Consider the following 19,385-nt stretch of genomic DNA (forward strand, 5'->3'; position numbering starts at 1 on the left):
TCATTTTATAAATCGGCTATATTACAAGCCATTTGCACTTGCTAACCCATCTTCACGTAATGCCTCCTAATACCTTTTTTGCTGCCATGATCCCACTCTCACGTTCCTACTGCCCTAACATTAGCATTAACCAATTCTTTGTAAGCCTATAACTGGCATTTACAGTGCTGGGATATCCCTCTCCTGTAATACTTCAGGGAAGTGAAAGGCAAGGTCAATATGGGGCATAAATAGGAACCATGGAGAGAAAGGATGGTAGGATGAAGGGACTGATCACAATTAACCAAATGTGTTGGAAAAAAACTAAAGCGCAGTAGTGAAAGTTGTGTCATACTTTTTCTTCATTTTGTGAGATTTAATATTTTCTACTTTCCCTTTTTAAATGAATACAGATATCAATGAATGTGCACAAAATCAGAGCAATTGTCCCTTGAGTTCTTCATGCAGCAATACAGATGGGTCATACATGTGCCAGTGTAATAAAGGATTTGAAGGCCCTAACTGCACTGATATTGATGAATGTGGCAAATTTCTGTTTGACTGTCCTAATCACGCTAGCTGTCAAAACATACCAGGTTCATTCATGTGCTCCTGTCTGCCTGGATACAAAGGAAATGAAACACTCTGTGAAGGTACTGACTGCTAAGCCATATATTTGTTACCATATAGCAGACTATTTTAATGAATCTAAATATTATTGTAAAGAAGTTAACACTTCTTTAAAATAATGGATCACAGAATATTATGGAAGTGTGTTCTGAATTAAGTCATTATGCAATCAAAACGGTTTTAATATGTGTAACTGACTGAAAAGAACGAAACAGACTGTGTCGAGTACAGAAGCAAAATACCGCAGGTGCTGGAAGTTGAAATAAAAACAGAAAATGTTGGAAATGCTCAGCAGGTTAGCATCCGTGGAGAGAGAATTAGAGCTAACATTTCAGGCCGATGACCATTTGTCAGTTATCCTGAAAGGTCACCAAGCTGAAAAGTTGGGTTAGATTTTCGTCTGTGGGTCCCAATCCTGTCATTGGGAGGCACAGTGCGTCAGGCACCTGCGCATGCTAGCAATGGAGCCCAGAGGGCAATCTCTGGGTGTCCTATTCAATTAGATCCAGCAGATGGGTTCCTGAAGCTGGAGGGTGAACAGGAGGTCTTCTAGCACTAAGAAATCAGCAGCCCCACCAGCAGAGGTGGGAGCTGTTGATGTAGGTAGGAGAAAGAGAGGGCACCTCAAGATGAAGGTGCTGTTTGAAGAGCTTTTATAAATTTTTAAAATCAAAGCTTTGAATTTTCATGGGGATAGTGTCTCCGACTTACCCAAAATTGTACTGAAGCACCGATGCCAGCAGTCCCACCCCCGAACCCATGATCCACGAGTTTCATCACGGGGAGGGTGGGGCAGGGGGGAAATAGGGGCAGGTTGCAGTGTGCACATCCGTGGTGGATGGGGGTGCATGGGATGGCATGAAGTGGCACTAAGTTGGCATTGGGGCTATAAAGGGCAATGGGGAATAGGTAGAGGGGCATAGGTTGCCTTAGGGGGTATGGGGGGCCATGGGAGGTGGGTAGAGAGGCTTGGGTTGCCACAGAGGGTATAAGGGGCCATGGGAGTGCATGGATGGGCACGGGTTGTGTGTGGCAGAGGGTGAAAGAGCGTGAGGGGTGACAACTAGAGGGCTGTTTTTAGTTTTATTATTTTTCTTACAAGCTCCGGAGCACTGAAGATGGCCTTCCAGACAGCCCACCCCTGTACCCAACAGTCTCTCCTGCTGCCTCTGCACTGTTTCTGGGGGAGGGCGGGCCTGAACCTGATTAACACCTGCCTCTCCAGAACCAAAATCTGACTATCAGGGGCAGTTTCTCAGGAGTCAGGTTTGTGGAGTCAGGACTGACCCTGACTCTGTGCTTCTGATGCGAGAGTAAAAATCTAGGCCAAAGGCGCCACAACTGCCAGGCCATCATCGTGGAGAGCCAACCACTCCAATGGATAGCCAGCAATGACAGCTGTGGCCCTATGGCTACGGCAGGTGTGGGAGGAGGGGTGAGGTGGGGTGGGTCCCTACTTAGGTAGAGCACTGCCACCACCCCCTAGGGCTGCTGTCGGATGGCCACTTACACCCCTCAGCCGTGTTTTGGTCTCAGCATGCTGAAAGTAAAATTCCAGTCCATGTGTGCAGATTGACCTTAATAGGCCATTTACTTGGCCTAATTGGCTACCCACTACTTGCAGGATCTTAATCCTGCCTCCATGAAAATTGCCTGGAAGTGAGATCATGGTGGGAGACCAGCACAACAACTTGTTGTCAGAAATTGCGGGTTTATCCACCTCTGGCCCTGCTTCCACATTGGAATGAAAATTCAGCCTGTTAACTCTGCTTCTCTCTCCACAGATGCTGCTTGGCCTGCTGAGTATTTTCAGCTTTTACTGTTTTCATTTCTGCCAAGTACCAATTGATGGGGATCCACATTGTTTTTTTTCTTAACACAAAATCTATAATGCTACATCAACATAATTGCAATAAATAATTTATCCGAAATGAAAAATGTACAGCAGTTTCTCCATATTAAAATCTAACAGTTTTAAATACCTGGAGAATTAGATTTTCCTTCCATCAACTTAAATAGAGGGAAAGTCAGGCAACATCACTCTGTGAATATGTACTTCTCCTCCCATACTCCTTGAATTTCCTGCATTCGCTATAGCCAGGCAACCCATTAGCCCCAGACACACTATTAGGAACTTCTGCCCCTGAATATCCTCAAAGTAGCTTCATTATGAACTTAATATGGGTAAAATAAAATGCAATTGTTTTAATAATGTGTATTCCCTAATGGAATTTCCTTGTGTTGCAGATGTTGATGAGTGTGCAGAGGGCATTGCAAAGTGTCCTTCAAATGAAACCTGTGAAAACACGATTGGGAATTATACTTGCATTTGCCCTGCTGGATCTAAAAGGGTAAATGGCTATTGCCAAGGTAAGCGACGAAAGGTCTTTTCGTTTGTGCCTTTAAATGAGCATGTGACGTAGGTATCTAATATTCAATGAAGATTCCATGTGGGACATCATATAGCATAAGTAACATCTGCAGCTGTTCTGGAAACATACTAGGACAACACCTTAGCTGGAACTTCCTTTCTTCTTGAGTAGTTGTTTCCTAGGGGTGAATGTTTCTATTTACCATTGGGCCAGAGAGGGGCAGGAACAGAGCAGCTGCCCATTTTACACACAACCCAATTGTCATTTTCATTAATCATTCGATTTCCAAAATTGAAACCAATCTGTTCCTGCTTGGTGTTTAACATCACCCGTGTGTATCAAGTACATAGATCTGTGTTTAATATCTTCACACTTTATAAATAATGGTACTAATTTAATGTTTTTGACATTTTACAAGCTTTGTAGTTTTCCACTCACAACTATTGACAGTAACTTGCATACTTTGTGTAAATGCCATTTTGTAAAAAGCATGTTAACTACAAAACTAATTGTTCTCTCTGAATACATTTTCCTTTTTCTATTTTTAATGATTGGAAATTCCCATTTAAATAGGTCAGTTTTTAAGTGTTACACCTCACATCCCATGATGCTTATTAAACATAAAAACTATATAATCTAAAACTAATATAACAAACACTTGTATCCTCTAGAGTTTAGAAGAGTAAGAGACGACTTGATTGAAACATACAAGTTCCTGGGGGGCCTGACAGGATCGATGTGGAGAGGATCTTTCGTCTTGTGGTAGAATCTAGTACTAGGGGTCACTGTTTAAAAATAAGAGGTCGCCCATTTAAGACAGAGATGAGGAGAAATTTTTTCTCTCAAAGGATTGTGAGTCTTTGGAACTCTCTTCCTCAAAAGGCAGTGGAAGCAGAGTCTCTGAATATTTTTAAGGCAAAGTTAGATAGATTCTTGATAAAGGAAAGGCGTGAACGGTTACTGGGGTTAGGCAGGAATGTGGAGTTGAGGTTACAATCAGATCAGCCATGATCTTATTGAATGGCAGAGCAAACTCGAAAGGCCAAATGGCTCCTAATTCATAAGTTCGTATGTAACACCAAAGAGTAAGAAGGAATTAAGGGGACAATTTTCTCTCCATCGGGGGGATTGTGCAGGAGCGCCCGCGATCGGCCGCCATTTTACGTGGGGGGGGGGCCAATTAAGGCCCGCCCAGCGTGATGCACGCCCGGAAGCGCTGAGCGCTCCCTGTGCAGGCAGGGGGGGGGGATTCCCTGAGCCGGGGCCTGCGCTCTTTCGCGCATGCGCGCAAAGGAGCACGGAAATCTCCGAGGCACAGAGCTGCCTCGGGGAGATTAGTTTAAGTTTAAATAATTTTAATAAAGGGGAAAAAAAAATTTCAAGACATGTCCCCTCATATAAAACTGTCACATGAGCTGGGACATGTCTATGAATTTTATTTAAAAATTTTCAAACCTTTAAAAACCTCCATGAAAACTCATCCCACCCGTGGATGATGTTCCATGAAAAATGCGAAGGCCGCCTGGGCTCTTCGCCTGCCCCCCACCAACCTTAAAGTTGGACAGGCAGCTCAGTTTATTGTTTTAATTAATAGCTAACTGGCCTTAATAGGCCTTTGAAAGTTCAGCGGGCGCGCAGCTGACTTGGGTGCGCGCCCGCCGAACTGAAAATCTGAATGACGCGCAGTGACATCAGGATGCACGCCCGACATCACCGCGCGTTGTTTTGCACCACGGTGAGCAGGCCCCGCCCCCGCTCATCAAGCCAAAGATTCTGCTCTCAGCTTCAGAGTTTTATTACTGTAATATTATCCTCATACATTTTAAGCTGTTATTTTGCTGTCTTTTTCATGTAAGTGAAAAGATTGCTGTGAGGTTGGATCCTTCTATCTTACACTCTAGGGGCAGAATTTTTAGCTCGGCGGGTAGGCACACGCCTGACCCGACCGAGTGTAAAATGACACGTGTTGACGTCGGCCAATCGTGCCAATGTCAACGCGTAGTCGCGTGATAGTTCGGTCAGCAGATGCACACTGGAGCCGTCAGTGCGCCCGTCGACAATTAAAAGGCCTGTTAAGGCCATTAAGTTATCAATTGTCCTAAATGTTTCACTGCCCATTCAACCTAACAGCAGCCGAAAAGGCCAAGTGGCCTTTGCATTTTTTTGGAAACCTCATCCATGGGCAGGATGAGGTTTCCTAAAGCAAATACAAATGAAATAAAAACTTTAATTTTTAATTAAAAACATGTGACAGAGTCACATGAGGGGACATGTTTTATTAAATTTTTCTGTTGTTTGATAATTTTTTCAATATATTCTTCATCTCCCTGAGGTAGATCTGTGCCTCAGGGAGATTATTCAGTGCTCTTTCATGTGCACACAGTGCGCGTTAGGCCTGCTTGCCCTCCTACCCCCACCCGCAGAGGCAGCACTCAGCACTGCCGCTCATGTATCACACTGGGCGGGCCTTAATTGGCCCACCAGCGTGAAATCATGGTGCGCTGGCGGCATTCGGCTTCCCTCCCACCCCCGCCGATCCTGCACACCAAGGGCAAAATTCTGCCCCTAGGTGTTGGACTTGGTTCTTAGACAGACTGTAGATTACTCTGGTATCTGCTCAACACATTTATTAGTACTATATCTAAACAGATTACAGAGCAGTCACATAGCTCCCAGGCATGATTCCAACCTCTTTATCATTATTGACTGATGTCAGTAGTACACCCTCATCTACATCATACATTTTCATATCCTGTCTGTTGAGAGCTGTTGACTTTTAGCAGCTCTCCAAATTTTCCCAGATTTGCACCCAGAGCATTAACAAACTGAACAATGCCAGGCCCAGACTGACAAAAAGTACCTGTCTATTGTCTTTGCTTGTGAGTTGATGAGGAAGAAGTGATTTCACTAACAACACGAGGAACTGAACAACCATCGATCTGTGAGGTTATCCATTCCGCAACAAAGGCAAAGGATGAGTAGCAACAATTACCACAACAGCAACACTCGCCATGGCAACAACATTCCCTGCAGACATAATATCACCCCATGAACAAGCGGACACCAGACGAACAGCCAAAACAACTTGCACGAGTACCATTATAATACCTGAATGCTTTAAAGATTGTGTGTTAAATTGTTAAATGCATATGTAATAACAAATGAAAGTGGGGCAGGCTTCAACAGTTTGCTGTACATGCGTGATGATTTTTATTGTAGACCATGTATGTGTGTAACTTGCAACTGCAATTGATAGTGTCTGCAGGTTGCTTTTCTTTCTATGTAAACGAGGATGTTTGGAGAAGTGCCTTTGTGCATGTGGCTTGCCATTGGCTTGTCATAGTCATGTAACCTCTGGTGTCAAACTTTGTATATAAAGGCTTGAGAGCAGGAGCTATTTCATCCACCACTTGGAACAAGCTGCTTCCTACTGATGCCTTCCCAGATGTTTATCGCTGGAAGGTTCCCCCACCACCTTCACCCCCACCCCTCCCCCAGGTCGCAGCCTCTCATCAAAATATGTTTTCTCTTCTCCTGCATGGATATAATACCTTGTGTGGAGATGAGGAAAGGACAATATTTGTAGAGGGTAACCTATGAGGCATGGGTGCAAGAGGGCAATAGGCTGAAGTTGAGTGTAAGTGTTGGCTGTTCAGATGGGAATGCAAAGTGAGTGGAGAGAGATGAATGGACGCAGCTGCAAGGTGTCTTCCAAGGACTGCTGTACAAGAGAATTCTGAGAAAGTCAGTGTGTAGGACTTTGCACCTACAAGTGCAATGCACTCACTTTTCCTGCCCTCCTAAGGCCCCTGGGTCTTCTTGGTGCACTATTTCATGTTGGAGGAACCACACTTCAGCAGCTAACATCAGTTACTTCCACTGATGCCTGCTTTATTGGTGAGGTTGTCCTCTTCCTCACGTCCTTGGGAGAGCTCATCTCACTGTGGCCCCTCACACACCGCAGCAGGACCTTGAGGTAAGAGTCAGAGATGAAACAGCCTTCCCAGGTCTCCTCTCCAATGCTATGCTTGCTGCATCCTAAAAATCCAAATGAAGTGAGCCTTATAACTCATAAATTAGAAATCCTTCCTTTCATAGGATGGCTGTGCCATCCTGAAGACCCTCCCTGATTGGCTGGGGAACCCAGAGATGAGATGCCAAAGTCATGGCTCTGGGAAAGAGTCTCAGCTAAGCTTGATAATTAGTAATTTGGGTTCTTGAACCAAAAGTGCTTCTGTTGTAATGACTGATATTTATGTCGTTCGAGTCAATGGCAGCAGATAGGGTATAAAAACTAAATTACAAAGTTTGCAAAATGTGCTGTAATTGGCATTGGGAAAGTTGACTGCATTACAATCTATCCCTGTTCATTTTCAATTATTCAACCAGCAAAGAATTTAAAAAGACAAACTTGTTGCACAATTATATTGTTCTGTTTTCATTTCAGATATTGATGAATGCCAAAACCTAGTCTATTGTTCAAAACCTGGGCAACGCTGTGTTAACACTGAAAACTCTTTTAAATGTGAATGCAAGAATGGATTTGAAAATAGCAATGAAACATGTAAAGGTACATAAAGATTGTAAAAGAACTTCACCTGATACAATTGACAATCAACAACTTATGATAAATAACAAGTTAGGATTAATGTTGCACTGGTGTAAAGGGATTTTGAATCAATAGTTCAATAGGAGTAGTTCTAAAATTACCCCAACTATTGTTTTGTTAGAGTCATGTTATTCATTCAGCTACGTATTTGAGTTAACCTTTAATATTAAAGCTGTTAAAAATGGGGCAAGTTATTTTATCTCACCCTGCACCATATCACCCAATGTACTATTTTACAAGCTGAATTTTATCAGCTCACTGCAGACAGGCTTTGAGGTGGGAGACCGTGTAAAATGGTGGCAAAGGGTATTTGAAAGGAAGACAGACATCTTCCCATCACCACAAAATATTATCAATGCCTGGAATGGCAGAAGATGCAGACAGCCAATTAATTAGCCAGTTAACGGCCACTTCCCAGGGATCCCACCAGATATATCGGGGCAGCAGCCTTCCAGCAGGTCCCTAGAAGGGGCCTTCCATTATGGCCGCTCCATGGCCCATGGAGAGGGCCCCCTGTGGCAATGGTTCCCCACAACTCTGACAGCATTGCTGGAGAGCTCATCCTCCAATTGCCAGGGCCTGCCTGCCTGGCTGGCTCCGAAAAAGTGAAAAAAACTCTGGCCTGGACTTGGAGGGCACATCAGCTTAGAGGCACCATCATCTTCTCCCTTCAGCCTCAGCAGCAGCCACCAGTATTGATGGTGCTGCTGAGGCTGTCAGGGACTGGGCCCCCTGATTGTGCTGCCAGCTCTGAGAGGCAAGCAACTTTAATTGGCCCCCACCAGTAAAATCCCATCCGGGCTCCCACTGTCCACCTATGTAGGCTCTGGACCCGCTTTTAGTCCCGGCAATGGGCCTACCTAGATGTTGGGAAAATTAAACCCGACGTGCAAGCCTGGAGAGTGAAACTGGCTATTAATTCATCAGAAAATACAGCTAAGCTTATATAGAACTTCCCATATAACAACATATGTGCACACTGAATAATAATCAGGAGTGGCAACCCTGACAAGTTTTCCCCTCAATAACTTGAGGATGCTGAATTCAACAATAGGACTGCCAGCGTCTCAGCTAAGACCAACCATCTCAGCAAAGGTAATAAACAACAAATCTGGACTCTTCTAGGTTTGCCTGGGCTTTTGTTTGTGGACCAAACCTTGTAATTACTTAATGAGATAAAGGGAGTCGCTTGCTAAACTTAAATAGCCTCTATATTAGCATTGCGAAATGTAGCTCTACTCATTGAGGAGTTGTGCAGTTTCATCTCAACACTTTTTGCATCCTGCTGTGCCATTTTTCCTCCAACACTTATAAACAAACTTGAAGTATCAGTTCAGAAGCCTTAATGTTTCTTTGCACAATTCAGAATTGGGGATAGTTGAAACTTCAAAGTTGCAAACGCAGAAATATGGAAAATTAAACCCTTTTATTTCTGTTATTTTTTAAAATTTTAATAAGGTCACATAAAATAGCTCTTTATATAACCCAGTCACTATATGAGGCCTAATTGAGAACTATATGAGTGGATACCCAGTTACTAATATCAGAAATTATACTTTGCAGATATAAATGAATGCCTGAATGAAGAATTAAATAACTGCTCCAAAACTCAAGGTCTCTGCGCTAACGTGGAGGGTTCATACAGCTGTCAGTGTAAGGCAGGTTATTCTGGAGATGGCATTACTTGCAGTGGTAAGCATAAAATCGCTCAATCTATATATTTTTGTGTTGGCTTTTGCAAAATTTACAGTTTCCAGTAAACAAATCAGGCCAAAACTCAAACATAAAAAATTGGCCCAAATCTTCCAGTCACTAGATGGTCAGAGATGGGAAGTAAGTTGGGAGATGTGTGTCAGGAGCCTGTGGAAGTCCTGACACTCAGACATACACAGAAATTGCCCAGGGACTTCAAACTTCTGATGGACTGGTTTCCTCTGCCCAGGACCCTCTGTGAATGTCTCTGACTCTAAGCTCAGAGCAGAGACTTGGGCCAGATGCACAGGATTTATGTGCATACTTACCCTGGAAATGAACACAGTTCACCTGGTGTAACTGAGTGGTTAGCCAGTGTAACTCAACTAAGCACTGCAACCAACACACCCGACTATCCCCCAAACACCCGACTACCCAGATGACCAGATCCAACTAACCCCACTGATCATTCCAACCACCCCGCCAACCAGAACCGACACCCCTGCCCAGCACCCTATTACCCATTGACCACCTGATTACCCCACCAAACCAACAACACCCCACCCCACCCTGACCCAACTACCCACTCACCCACCTACCCTCCTCACCTACTCCCCCGCCTAACCATTCACTAACTTACTCACTTACTGGAAGACTTTAAAAACTTCTCTGAATATGGAAGTTACTGGTTGTGAAAAGGGAGAATGTCCCTCCTTCTTCTGTCTCTCCTTGTGACTGATGATCTTCCCCTGGAGAGGTTGCAATGACCTTTTGACACTTCAACCGGGATCATAAGATACGGCTGGAAAATCAAAAAAGAATCGGGTCACAGAAATCTTCGTGGCCAATGTGTACGGGGGAGATTGTGACGCGGTGGTAATGTCATTGGACGAGTAATCCAGAGGCCCAGGCCAATGCTCTGGGGACACAGGTTCAAATCCCACCACAGCAGCTGGTAGAATTTAATTTCAATTAACAAAAAATCTGGAATTTAAAGCTAGTCTCACTCATAGTGACCATGAAACTATCATTGATTGTCATAAAAACCCAACCAGTTCACTAATGTCCTTTAGGGAAGGAAATCTGCCATCCCTACTTGGTCCGGCCTACATGTGACTCCAGACTCACAGCAACGCAGTTGACTGTTAACTGCCCTCTGAAAGGGCCTAGCAAGCCCACATCCCATGAAAGAATAAATGTTTAAAAATGTGCTCGGCATCGACACTGAAAGGAAGATTTGGTCCATTGATTTTACTTTATCTCCATGGATAATTACCCAGGACAAGCAATGAAATAAGTCATTTTCTAAAGCAATATAATAATACATCATTATGATAAACATTCTTTAGATTTAGTCCACTGACAGCATATGTAAAAATGGAAGTTGGATATTTATCAGACGTAAAGCTTCAAAAAATTACGGCTCTGAAAATTTCAGTGTGTCTCAGGAGGGTCACATACAGAAGTACTGTTAATGTAACCATAGATCATCCTAATTCTCTTGGAATTAATAACAACATTATATTTCTGTGCTATTCTATCAGATGTGAATGAGTGTCTTGACAGTAACGTCTGTTCAAAGAAAAACAATACCATGTGTGTCAATTCTGAGGGCTCTTTCAACTGTACGTGTTCAAAGGGATATGAAGGACTTAACTGCACAGGTGAGGAATGTAATTACATACAGGACAGTGTCCTTGAAACAACTGGTCCTATAACAGTTTTTGTTCACATTAGTCTGTCTGCTCTGAGCAAAATTGAAAGACTTAAAAAAATGCATACAAAAGATATATTGGAATAATATGGTCCCATGCATTCATTCATACAGTTGTACAAACATGCAGACGACATTTCTCGCACTGGTGTATTAACAGATGCATTATCTATTTAGAAAATTGGCCAATTATTTCTTTAAGACAATGGGAAAAGGAATTTTGTATGAGTGCATTAAGTATACATTCAATAACCTTTCCATCAATAACATCTATTCTTCTATCTGAGATACTGGCCCCAATATTCCTCTAAACAATACCAAGGAAACATCTATTATATTGGGCCACTGTCTGTGTTATCCTCTATTCTTAGGACCTCCCCATAAAGAAAAAGTAGAGCCTGAGGCAGCAAGAACTGGGGCTGCAGCACTGTAATGTTAGATGAGACAGCGGAGGTGTCCCCAGGCATATTGCCTCAATTTCCATTGAGATATTATTCCCAATATTCTTCTCTATGGTGCCTTGGGAATATCTGTTACATTGGATCTTTGCGCCTATTGCCATTTATGAGGCCTTTAGGTCTCCACAAGGAGATTGTAATGTATGTTCATAGAAAAACAATACCATGTGTGTCAATACTGTGGTGGCCTTCAACTGTACGTGTTGAAGGGGATTATGAAGGACTTAACTGCACAGATGAGGAGTGTAATCATGTACATGCCTGTGTCCTTGAAAGAATTGGTCTTGTTACAGCTGTTGTTCACACTAGTCTTTCTAGTCTGAATAAAACTATCAGTATAGTGGGGAGGCGATGGTGTAGTGGTATTGCCGCTGTACTAGTAATGCAGAGACCCAAGGTAATGCTCTGGGGACCCAGAATCTGGAATTAAAAGTCCAATGATGAACATGAAACCATTGTCAATTGTTGTAAAAACCCACCTGGTTCATTAATGTCCTTTAAGGAAGGAAATCTGTCATCCTTAAATGGTGCACCCTACATGTGACTCACGATCCACACCAATGTGGCTGACTCTTAAATTTCCTCTGAAATGGCCTAGCAAGCCACTCAGTTGTATCAAACCACTATAAAGTCACAAATAGGAATGAAAGCGAACAGACCACCCGGCATCAACCTAGGCACCAGAAACGACAACGGCAATCTCAGTCTTGTCGACCCTGCAAAGTCCTCCTTACTAACATCTGGGGGCGAGTGCCAAAATTTGGAGAGCTGCCTCACAGACTGGTCAATCAACAGCCTGACATAGTCATCCTCACAGAATCATATCTTACAGATAATGTCCCAGACACCACCATCACCATCCCTGGGTATATCCTGTCCCACTGGCAGGACAGACCTAGCAGAGGTGGCGGCACAGTGCTATACAGTCGGGAGGGAGTTGCCCTGGGAGTCCTCAACATTGACTCCGGACCCCATGAAGTCTCATGACATCAGGTCAAACATGGGCAAGGAAACCTCCTGCTGATTACCATGTACTGCCCTCCCTCAGCTGATGAATCACTGCTCCTCCATGTCAAACGCCACTTGGAGGAAGCAGTGAGCAAGGGTGCAGAATGTACTCTGGGTAGTTGAATACACTGCAGTTCATAAGGTTTTGTTGCTTTTTGCTTCTATTCTCTTTATTTCAGTTTATTTTAGTTCAGCATTTGAATTTATAACCAGAGCAAGCAATGTTCTGTTCTCAATGAACTATTCCAAATCCATAAAATTAATTTGATCACAAGTTGAGCAAATGATCTGCAAAAGTAATTTTCTAAGATTTTCAAAATTCATTGAGATTTGTTGAATACTGCGACACAATACAAATTACAGTGTAGGAGTTATTATTAAATGTGTAGGAAATGTATTTAAAGCACCTTGCATGTATCAAAATGGAATCAGAAATTATTTTAGAAGAAATCAGTTATTACATAGCATAGCATTACTTGTTTATTAATTCCTCAATGATATTCATTCTCACCTTTTGATAGATCAGCTCATTCAAAATTTAAGTGACACAGTTAAGTAAATGTATGTCTCCTGAGAAAGGTCCATCATATTGCATAGAAATGTTGATGCCGACCAAGGGATTGGCCCATTGGGCCCATCGAATCTGCACCTGCTCTCTTAAGTAGAGTTTCTCATTTCTCCTCTTTTTGTTCTCCACCAAGTAGTGTCCTCTATTTTATCCTCTTCCAGAATTGATCTCCTCCCATTCAGCAAGGTTCCTTTTTTCTCTAAAGAGACTACCAGCCAGGACTCTCTGCCTACTTCCTGCCCAGGGAAGCAAACACAAGAAAATCAATGTTTCGAGTCCGTATGACCCTTCTCCAGAGCAGTTAACTGTTTCTCTCTCTCTCTCTCCAGAGATGCTGCTGGACCTGCTGAGTTTTTCCAGCATTTTCTGGTTTTTTTTCAGATTTCCAGCATCCGCAGTATTTTGCTTTTATACAAGAAAACCAACCCTTGAAATATGTCATCAATTTTACTTTTGGGGTATACAGAATTAGCGGGTGAGGAATTGTCATAGTAGCTGCTATTTTAGTGGAACTTCATGAGGGAGGAAAATTAAAATGACGAGAAGTGTTTTACTTAATAGGATTAATACATAATAATGGTAGGCAATCATCAACTTAGTTGCAAAGAAAATGTCTGACTTTTCAACAACTAATTTGCATATTTTTGTTTGGCATTCTAGACATAGATGAGTGCCAGGATAAAACGGACTCTTGTGAACAGATCTGCACAAATGTTTTTGGAGGGTTTAACTGTAGCTGTAACAAGGGTTACACAGTAAACACATCAAACAGCTCCCTGTGCACTGGTAAGGTACCAACGTTTATTATCTGACTAAAATATGTTTTGTGGAAGAGATGAACAGGCAAGGCAAAAAAAAATGCTTCTATGTTATTTAAGCACCCTGAAATACATATTGTTCAATTTTACAATGTTGGATCAGTTTTATTCAAATTACACTGTAGCTCTTACTTCCAGAGGTTGCTATTGATAAATTTGGTTGATTATTTGATTGAGACATGGAGCCATTATTTTGCTCTTAATCATGATAATGTGTAGCCCAATGAACTCAATACATGAACCATTTCAGCAAATAGCCAGGGACAAGAAAATTGCACCTATGGTACATTGCCTGTTAGGCATTACCAACAGACACATAACAGAGAAAAATCTGCCCTTCCCTCTGCTTGCTTTTTGCAACAAAATCAGATTATTTTGCTTGCATTTATGATTTTATTACAATTAATGAACAGAGAATTCAAGGTTCTGAGGGGGCTTGGCAGGGTAGATGTTGAGAAGATGTTTCCGGTCATGGGGAATCTCAAACTAGGGGACATAGTTACAGAATAAGGGGACACTCGTTTAAAGCTGAGATGTGAAGGAATTTCTCCTCTCAGAGGGTATTGAATGTCTGGAATTCTCTACCTCAGAGAGTTGTGGAGGCTAGATCATTGGAAGTCTTTGAAGAGGAGGTAGATAGATTTTTGAAATATCGGGGAGTTGAGAGCTATGAGGAGCTGGCAGGAAAGAGGAGTTGAGGCCTGGAGCCGATCAGCCATGATCTTAATGAATGGCGGGGCAGGCTTGAGGGTCTGAATGGCCAACGCCTGCTCCTATTTCCTATGTTCTAGAAATTCTTCAGCCATAGTTGAAATCAGGGTTTTGGACTCAAAGGTAATGGGTGTCAATTGGCTAATTAATGAGCGTAATTGACATACCGCTGCTGCCAACCAAAATCCTGTGTCATCCCCTTTCACCCTCTGACTTAATCAAGGGGGAGGTTTTGCTGCCACCAGGAGACTGATGCAGGACCTCTCCTGCAATTAAGTGGGCCCGGCCACCATGTTTGCTGATGGGTTGCATTAAATCTATCCCTTCTTTCTTCTCCTCCAGAGAGCAAATCAATATATTGTACCAACAAGCTCTCCTGATACAACTGTGAAGCAAGTATTATATTCCATTAAAATTGAAAGGAGTGTCTTTTAAATCCTGCATGTGAAAATACCATAGGCAAAAATGGAAACCTTATCCTATATATCTCACTCCCAATAATGCATTTTAAAGAGGACCAGGAGGCTATGAAAGTGAACATTGACTGATAGTCATTATTTCAATCCTTTTTCAGACATTGATGAATGCAGTAATACTTCCACGTGTCCCCAAAATGCAGTCTGTATCAATTCAATAGGGAACTACTCATGTACATGCAAGTCTGGATATGAAGGAGAGCCATACAGGTTCTGCATTGGTATGATTTTTTTTATTTCACTATTTTGTATGTAAGCAATAAAACTTAATTGAATATTTAAAAATTAATTCACAAGTATAGTAACATTAAAATAAAATGCATGTTAAATTTGTTTCCACCACCTTTTGTCACACCGTTGCCAACGGCATAAAATTCTGTCAATTGGAAGCACAAAATATTCCCATTGTACTTTTGAGACACAACCTATTCCCTCTTAAATAGACAGAGGGGTATATATCATTGCTTGAACTCTTGTAATGCAAATATTCTTACTCTTAAAGTTATGTTATACTAATCATAGTAGGCACAGATCAAAACTTCTTAAATTATTGAAAGGCAATTAGGGCCCAACAGTCTTGTGAGCAATGTTATAGTTCATACAATAAAAGGGGCAATAGCAACATTGATATGGAATTGGCTGAGTGACAGGTATCGGAGAGTTGTGATTAATGCATGTTTCTGAGCTGGAGGAAGGTTTGCAGTGGAGTTCCCCAGGGGTCAGTATAGGGACCCTTGCTTTTCCTAGTATGTATTAATGACCTAGACCTTGGTGCGTAGGGCATAATTTCGAAGTTTGTGGATGATACGAAACTCGGAAACATTATGAATCGTGAAGAGGAGAGTGCAAAACTTCAAAAGGACATAGACAAGTTGGTGGAACAGGTAGACAGGTGACAGACAAAGTTTAATGTGGAGAAATGTTAAGTGATTCGTTTTTGTAGGAAGAACATGGAGAGACAGATTAAAGTAAAGGACAAAAATTAAAGAAGGCACAGGAGCAGAGGGACCTGGATATATATGTGCAAACGTCATTGAAGGCAGGGCAAGTTGAGAGCACGATTAATAAATCATACAGTATCCTAGGCTTTACTCACAGGGGCAAAGAGTACAAGAGCAAGGAGGTTATGTTAAACTTGCGAAAGACACTAGTCCAGCCTCAGCTGGAGTATTGTATCCAGTTCTGGGAACCACACTTTAGGAAAGATGTGAAGGCGTTGGAGAGAGTGAAAAGAAGGTTCACGAGAATGGTTCTAGGGATGAGGAACTTCAATTATGAAGATATATTGGAGAAGTTAGGACTGTTTTCCTCGGAGAGAAGATGGCTGAGAGGAGATTTGAGAGAAGTGTTTAAAATTATGAGGGGTCTGAACAGAGTAGATAGGGAAAAAATGTTCCCACTCATGAAAGGACTGAGAATGAGAGGGCACAGCTTTAAAGAAATTGGCAAAAGAAGCAAAAGCAACATGAGAAAAGAACGTTTTCATGCAGAGAGTGGTTAAGGTCTGGAATGCACTGCCTGAGAGTGTGGTGGAGGTAGGTTCAATCAAAACATTCAAAGGCAGCTTATACTGTTATCCGAAAAGGATGAATGTACAGGGTTTTGAGGAGAAGACAGGAGAACGGCACTAAGTGAATTGCTTATTCGGAGAGCCGGTGTAGACACAATGGAGCAAGTGGCCTCCATCTGTGCTGTAACAATTGTGTGATTCTGTGGAAGCGTTCGAGTTTGTCTGTTCACATGTAAATATTTTTTTTTGCATGGTGTTAAGTCTTAATTACGGCCAAACAAGCTCCCAGGCATTGAAAATTTACTTTTTAAAGGGTGGAGTCTCATCCCTTCAGACTTTAATTGTTGCTGAAGATTTTTAAAAACTTTTTCTTTCTCTTTTATCTCTCTCTTTTAATTCCATCTTTCTTTCCCTCTTTTTATTTTCCCTCTATATATAATTTGGCATTGAATTAAATATTCTAGCTTACCCTTCCTTCTTTAGGCTCTGCGCATATCTTAGTAAGGATTCATAGTCTGATTGGTTGAGGAAAAAATGCCATTTTCTCAATTCACCCATGTTTCAGATTCACGCACTGTTTTGATTCTCGAGCAACCACAAATTGTGGCACAAAAGCCCACAGAAAATCTGTGGCAAATGTTAAGTGGAATAGAAGGCAAGCACCCTCCCTTCTCCATTGACTGCAAAATCCAGGCCAATATGTTTTTTTTTTATAATTTAGCACTATACAAACTACCATATTACATTTTGTTATTAATGTGCTTATTCTTACAGATATAGATGAATGTCTTAATACCAATTCATGCCCAGGCAGTAATTCCATCTGTACTAATACTGAGGGCTCTTTCAACTGTACATGCCTAAGTGGATATGAAAAACCCAATTGCACAGGTGAGGAATACATAAATATATAAGGCTGTGCCACTGGAAACATTGATCTTGTCACAGTGGTTGTTCACATTGTCTACCTGCTGTAAAACAAAACCACTAATTTAGTCACTTTTTGGAGGTCTAATGGCGCAGTGGACCGCATCCCTGCCTCTGAGCCAGAAGCCCTGGGTTCCACAAGTCTCATTCCAGAAAATGATGGCCAAGGAAGGTGCATTCATAACGTGGCCAAACAGGTTGAGTATCAACTTGTAAATACACTAATGGCAGGTGGTAAGGGTGGGAGAGATTCCTGGTCAGCCATGTGATGGAAAGAAATCGGAGCCTCTATCATGACTCTCCATAGATCCAGGCTACAACATGCATGTAAGTGTGTGTTGCCACAGTAACTCAGACTTCTTGGGGGACCAGTTGGCTGGACAGGCTGGTGTGGATCAGACCCTTGTTCTGGCTGGGGTGGATTCAGGACCTGCCTCCTTTCCCTACCCATGGGGATGGAGAGTGTGACGTTGTGGGTCAGACTTGCCTTTGGGCAGAGAACTAAAGAAGGAGACACTTTTTATCACGAAATACTCATACAATACATAATTTAGAACTTATGGGGTAGATTGTCTACTCCTCTCCAGAGCATAAACTGGAAATAAGGATTGGGTAGTTTCAATAAAAGGCAGTTAAAAATCATTGTGCTCTCAGTGGGATATATTATTTGCTTCCTCTTATATATATTCCATGCAAACTGCGCTCTTAGAGGTTTCTTTATCTGACTCCATCCATGTTTCACAAGATTCCATCCCCTGCTCTATATGGGGTAGAAATTATTGTTGGCAATGTCATACTAACCTCAGCTGTAATGTACCAAAGGTCTCTGCTATTTTAATTAATACACTTATCCATGTTAAGTAATGAATTAATGCATACATTAAAATAGCGCAATGTGAGTTTCACATGAGCTCACAAACATTGCAGGCAGTAATTTCATCATATCATATCTTTTAATTTCTCTATTGTTTCAATAGTCGGGAAGGGTTGGTGGGGGTGCATATTTTAACTTCTAGTGGATTTCTGATGAGAAAAGGTGGCTTTGAGTTAGATTCCCACTGTCTGCAGCAGAATGAGGTCATAATAATTTTAACCACGGGGCTTCATTAACATGCTGCTGGCTGACTTCTCACTTGGAACTTGCTACCAGCTGTAGAAATGTCAGCATTGGTACTAAGGGTTTTGGGAGTCTCATGTACAGGAGGTGGGAGGATTCTGAGTCAGGGGAGGCTTAAACTTTCTTTGTGACACCCACATTTATGCAGAATGACCACTCATACTTTCAATCCTCTTCTCACTTGACTTTATGTGACCAGAAAGCCACAGCGACTTCCCCACTAAAATTGCGAATTAAAATGGTGGGGCCGAATATTTATTTGAACTCTGGGGCAATATTTAATGCCCTCCCCTATGGTGATTCTGGTGGAAGAAGAGCATTTAATCGGACAGGAGGTAGTAGGTGGGGACCCCACCTCCACCCTAATTAAGTCAGTGGTGGGAAGGCCCAAGGATGGCTTTCCTGTCCGTCACCAGTTGAGGCCTTAATTTGACAATTAACGCTCACTTAAGGGCTTCATGCCGCCACCACTGGTAATAACCCAGCAGCGGGCTTGCCATGCAGAGAGCACAACAACCCATGCAGGGTTGCTTGCTCAGTCCCTCATTTACAGGCACAGAACCTTAACAAGTGACCCAGCATTGGAAAGGGGGTGGGGCCAACTGTGAGCCACTCCCTTGCCCTTCCTGTTGACTCCTTTTATCCCCTTTCCCCTGCAACCCCCACCCTGCAATCCCCTTTCCATCATCACTCACCAGTGACCTGGGATCCAGCAACAATTCTCGGCCTCGGGTGGGTGTCATACCGGCAGCAGCCACCACCGACCCCAGTGGCGCTGCCATTCAGTAGCTCCGTG

The 19,385-nt window shown here is 42.5% G+C and overlaps 2 protein-coding genes across 2 annotated transcripts in view; both read left to right on the forward strand.

The window, feature by feature from the left end:
- The window catches only part of LOC144694267 (uncharacterized), a 134,866-nt gene extending 117,407 nt beyond the window's left edge, over positions 1-17,459 (forward strand). The window contains exons 41-47 of the mRNA XM_078564609.1: positions 393-632; positions 2,857-2,979; positions 7,429-7,551; positions 9,154-9,282; positions 10,827-10,946; positions 13,691-13,816; positions 17,320-17,459. Of these exons, the coding sequence (XP_078420735.1) occupies positions 393-632; positions 2,857-2,979; positions 7,429-7,551; positions 9,154-9,282; positions 10,827-10,946; positions 13,691-13,816; positions 17,320-17,459 (1,001 nt within the window). The remainder of the gene's footprint in view (positions 1-392; positions 633-2,856; positions 2,980-7,428; positions 7,552-9,153; positions 9,283-10,826; positions 10,947-13,690; positions 13,817-17,319) is intronic.
- Positions 12,980-19,385, forward strand: part of LOC144693881 (mucin-4-like) — a 102,297-nt gene continuing 95,891 nt past the window's right edge. Inside the window, exons 1-3 of the mRNA XM_078564020.1 lie at positions 12,980-13,816; positions 15,134-15,256; positions 17,320-17,436. The gene's annotated coding sequence lies outside the window, so the exon portion shown is untranslated. The remainder of the gene's footprint in view (positions 13,817-15,133; positions 15,257-17,319; positions 17,437-19,385) is intronic.

Source organism: Cetorhinus maximus, chromosome 19 (assembly GCF_964194155.1).
Source record: "Cetorhinus maximus chromosome 19, sCetMax3.hap1.1, whole genome shotgun sequence".
NCBI classification, from domain to species: Eukaryota; Metazoa; Chordata; class Chondrichthyes; order Lamniformes; family Cetorhinidae; genus Cetorhinus; species Cetorhinus maximus.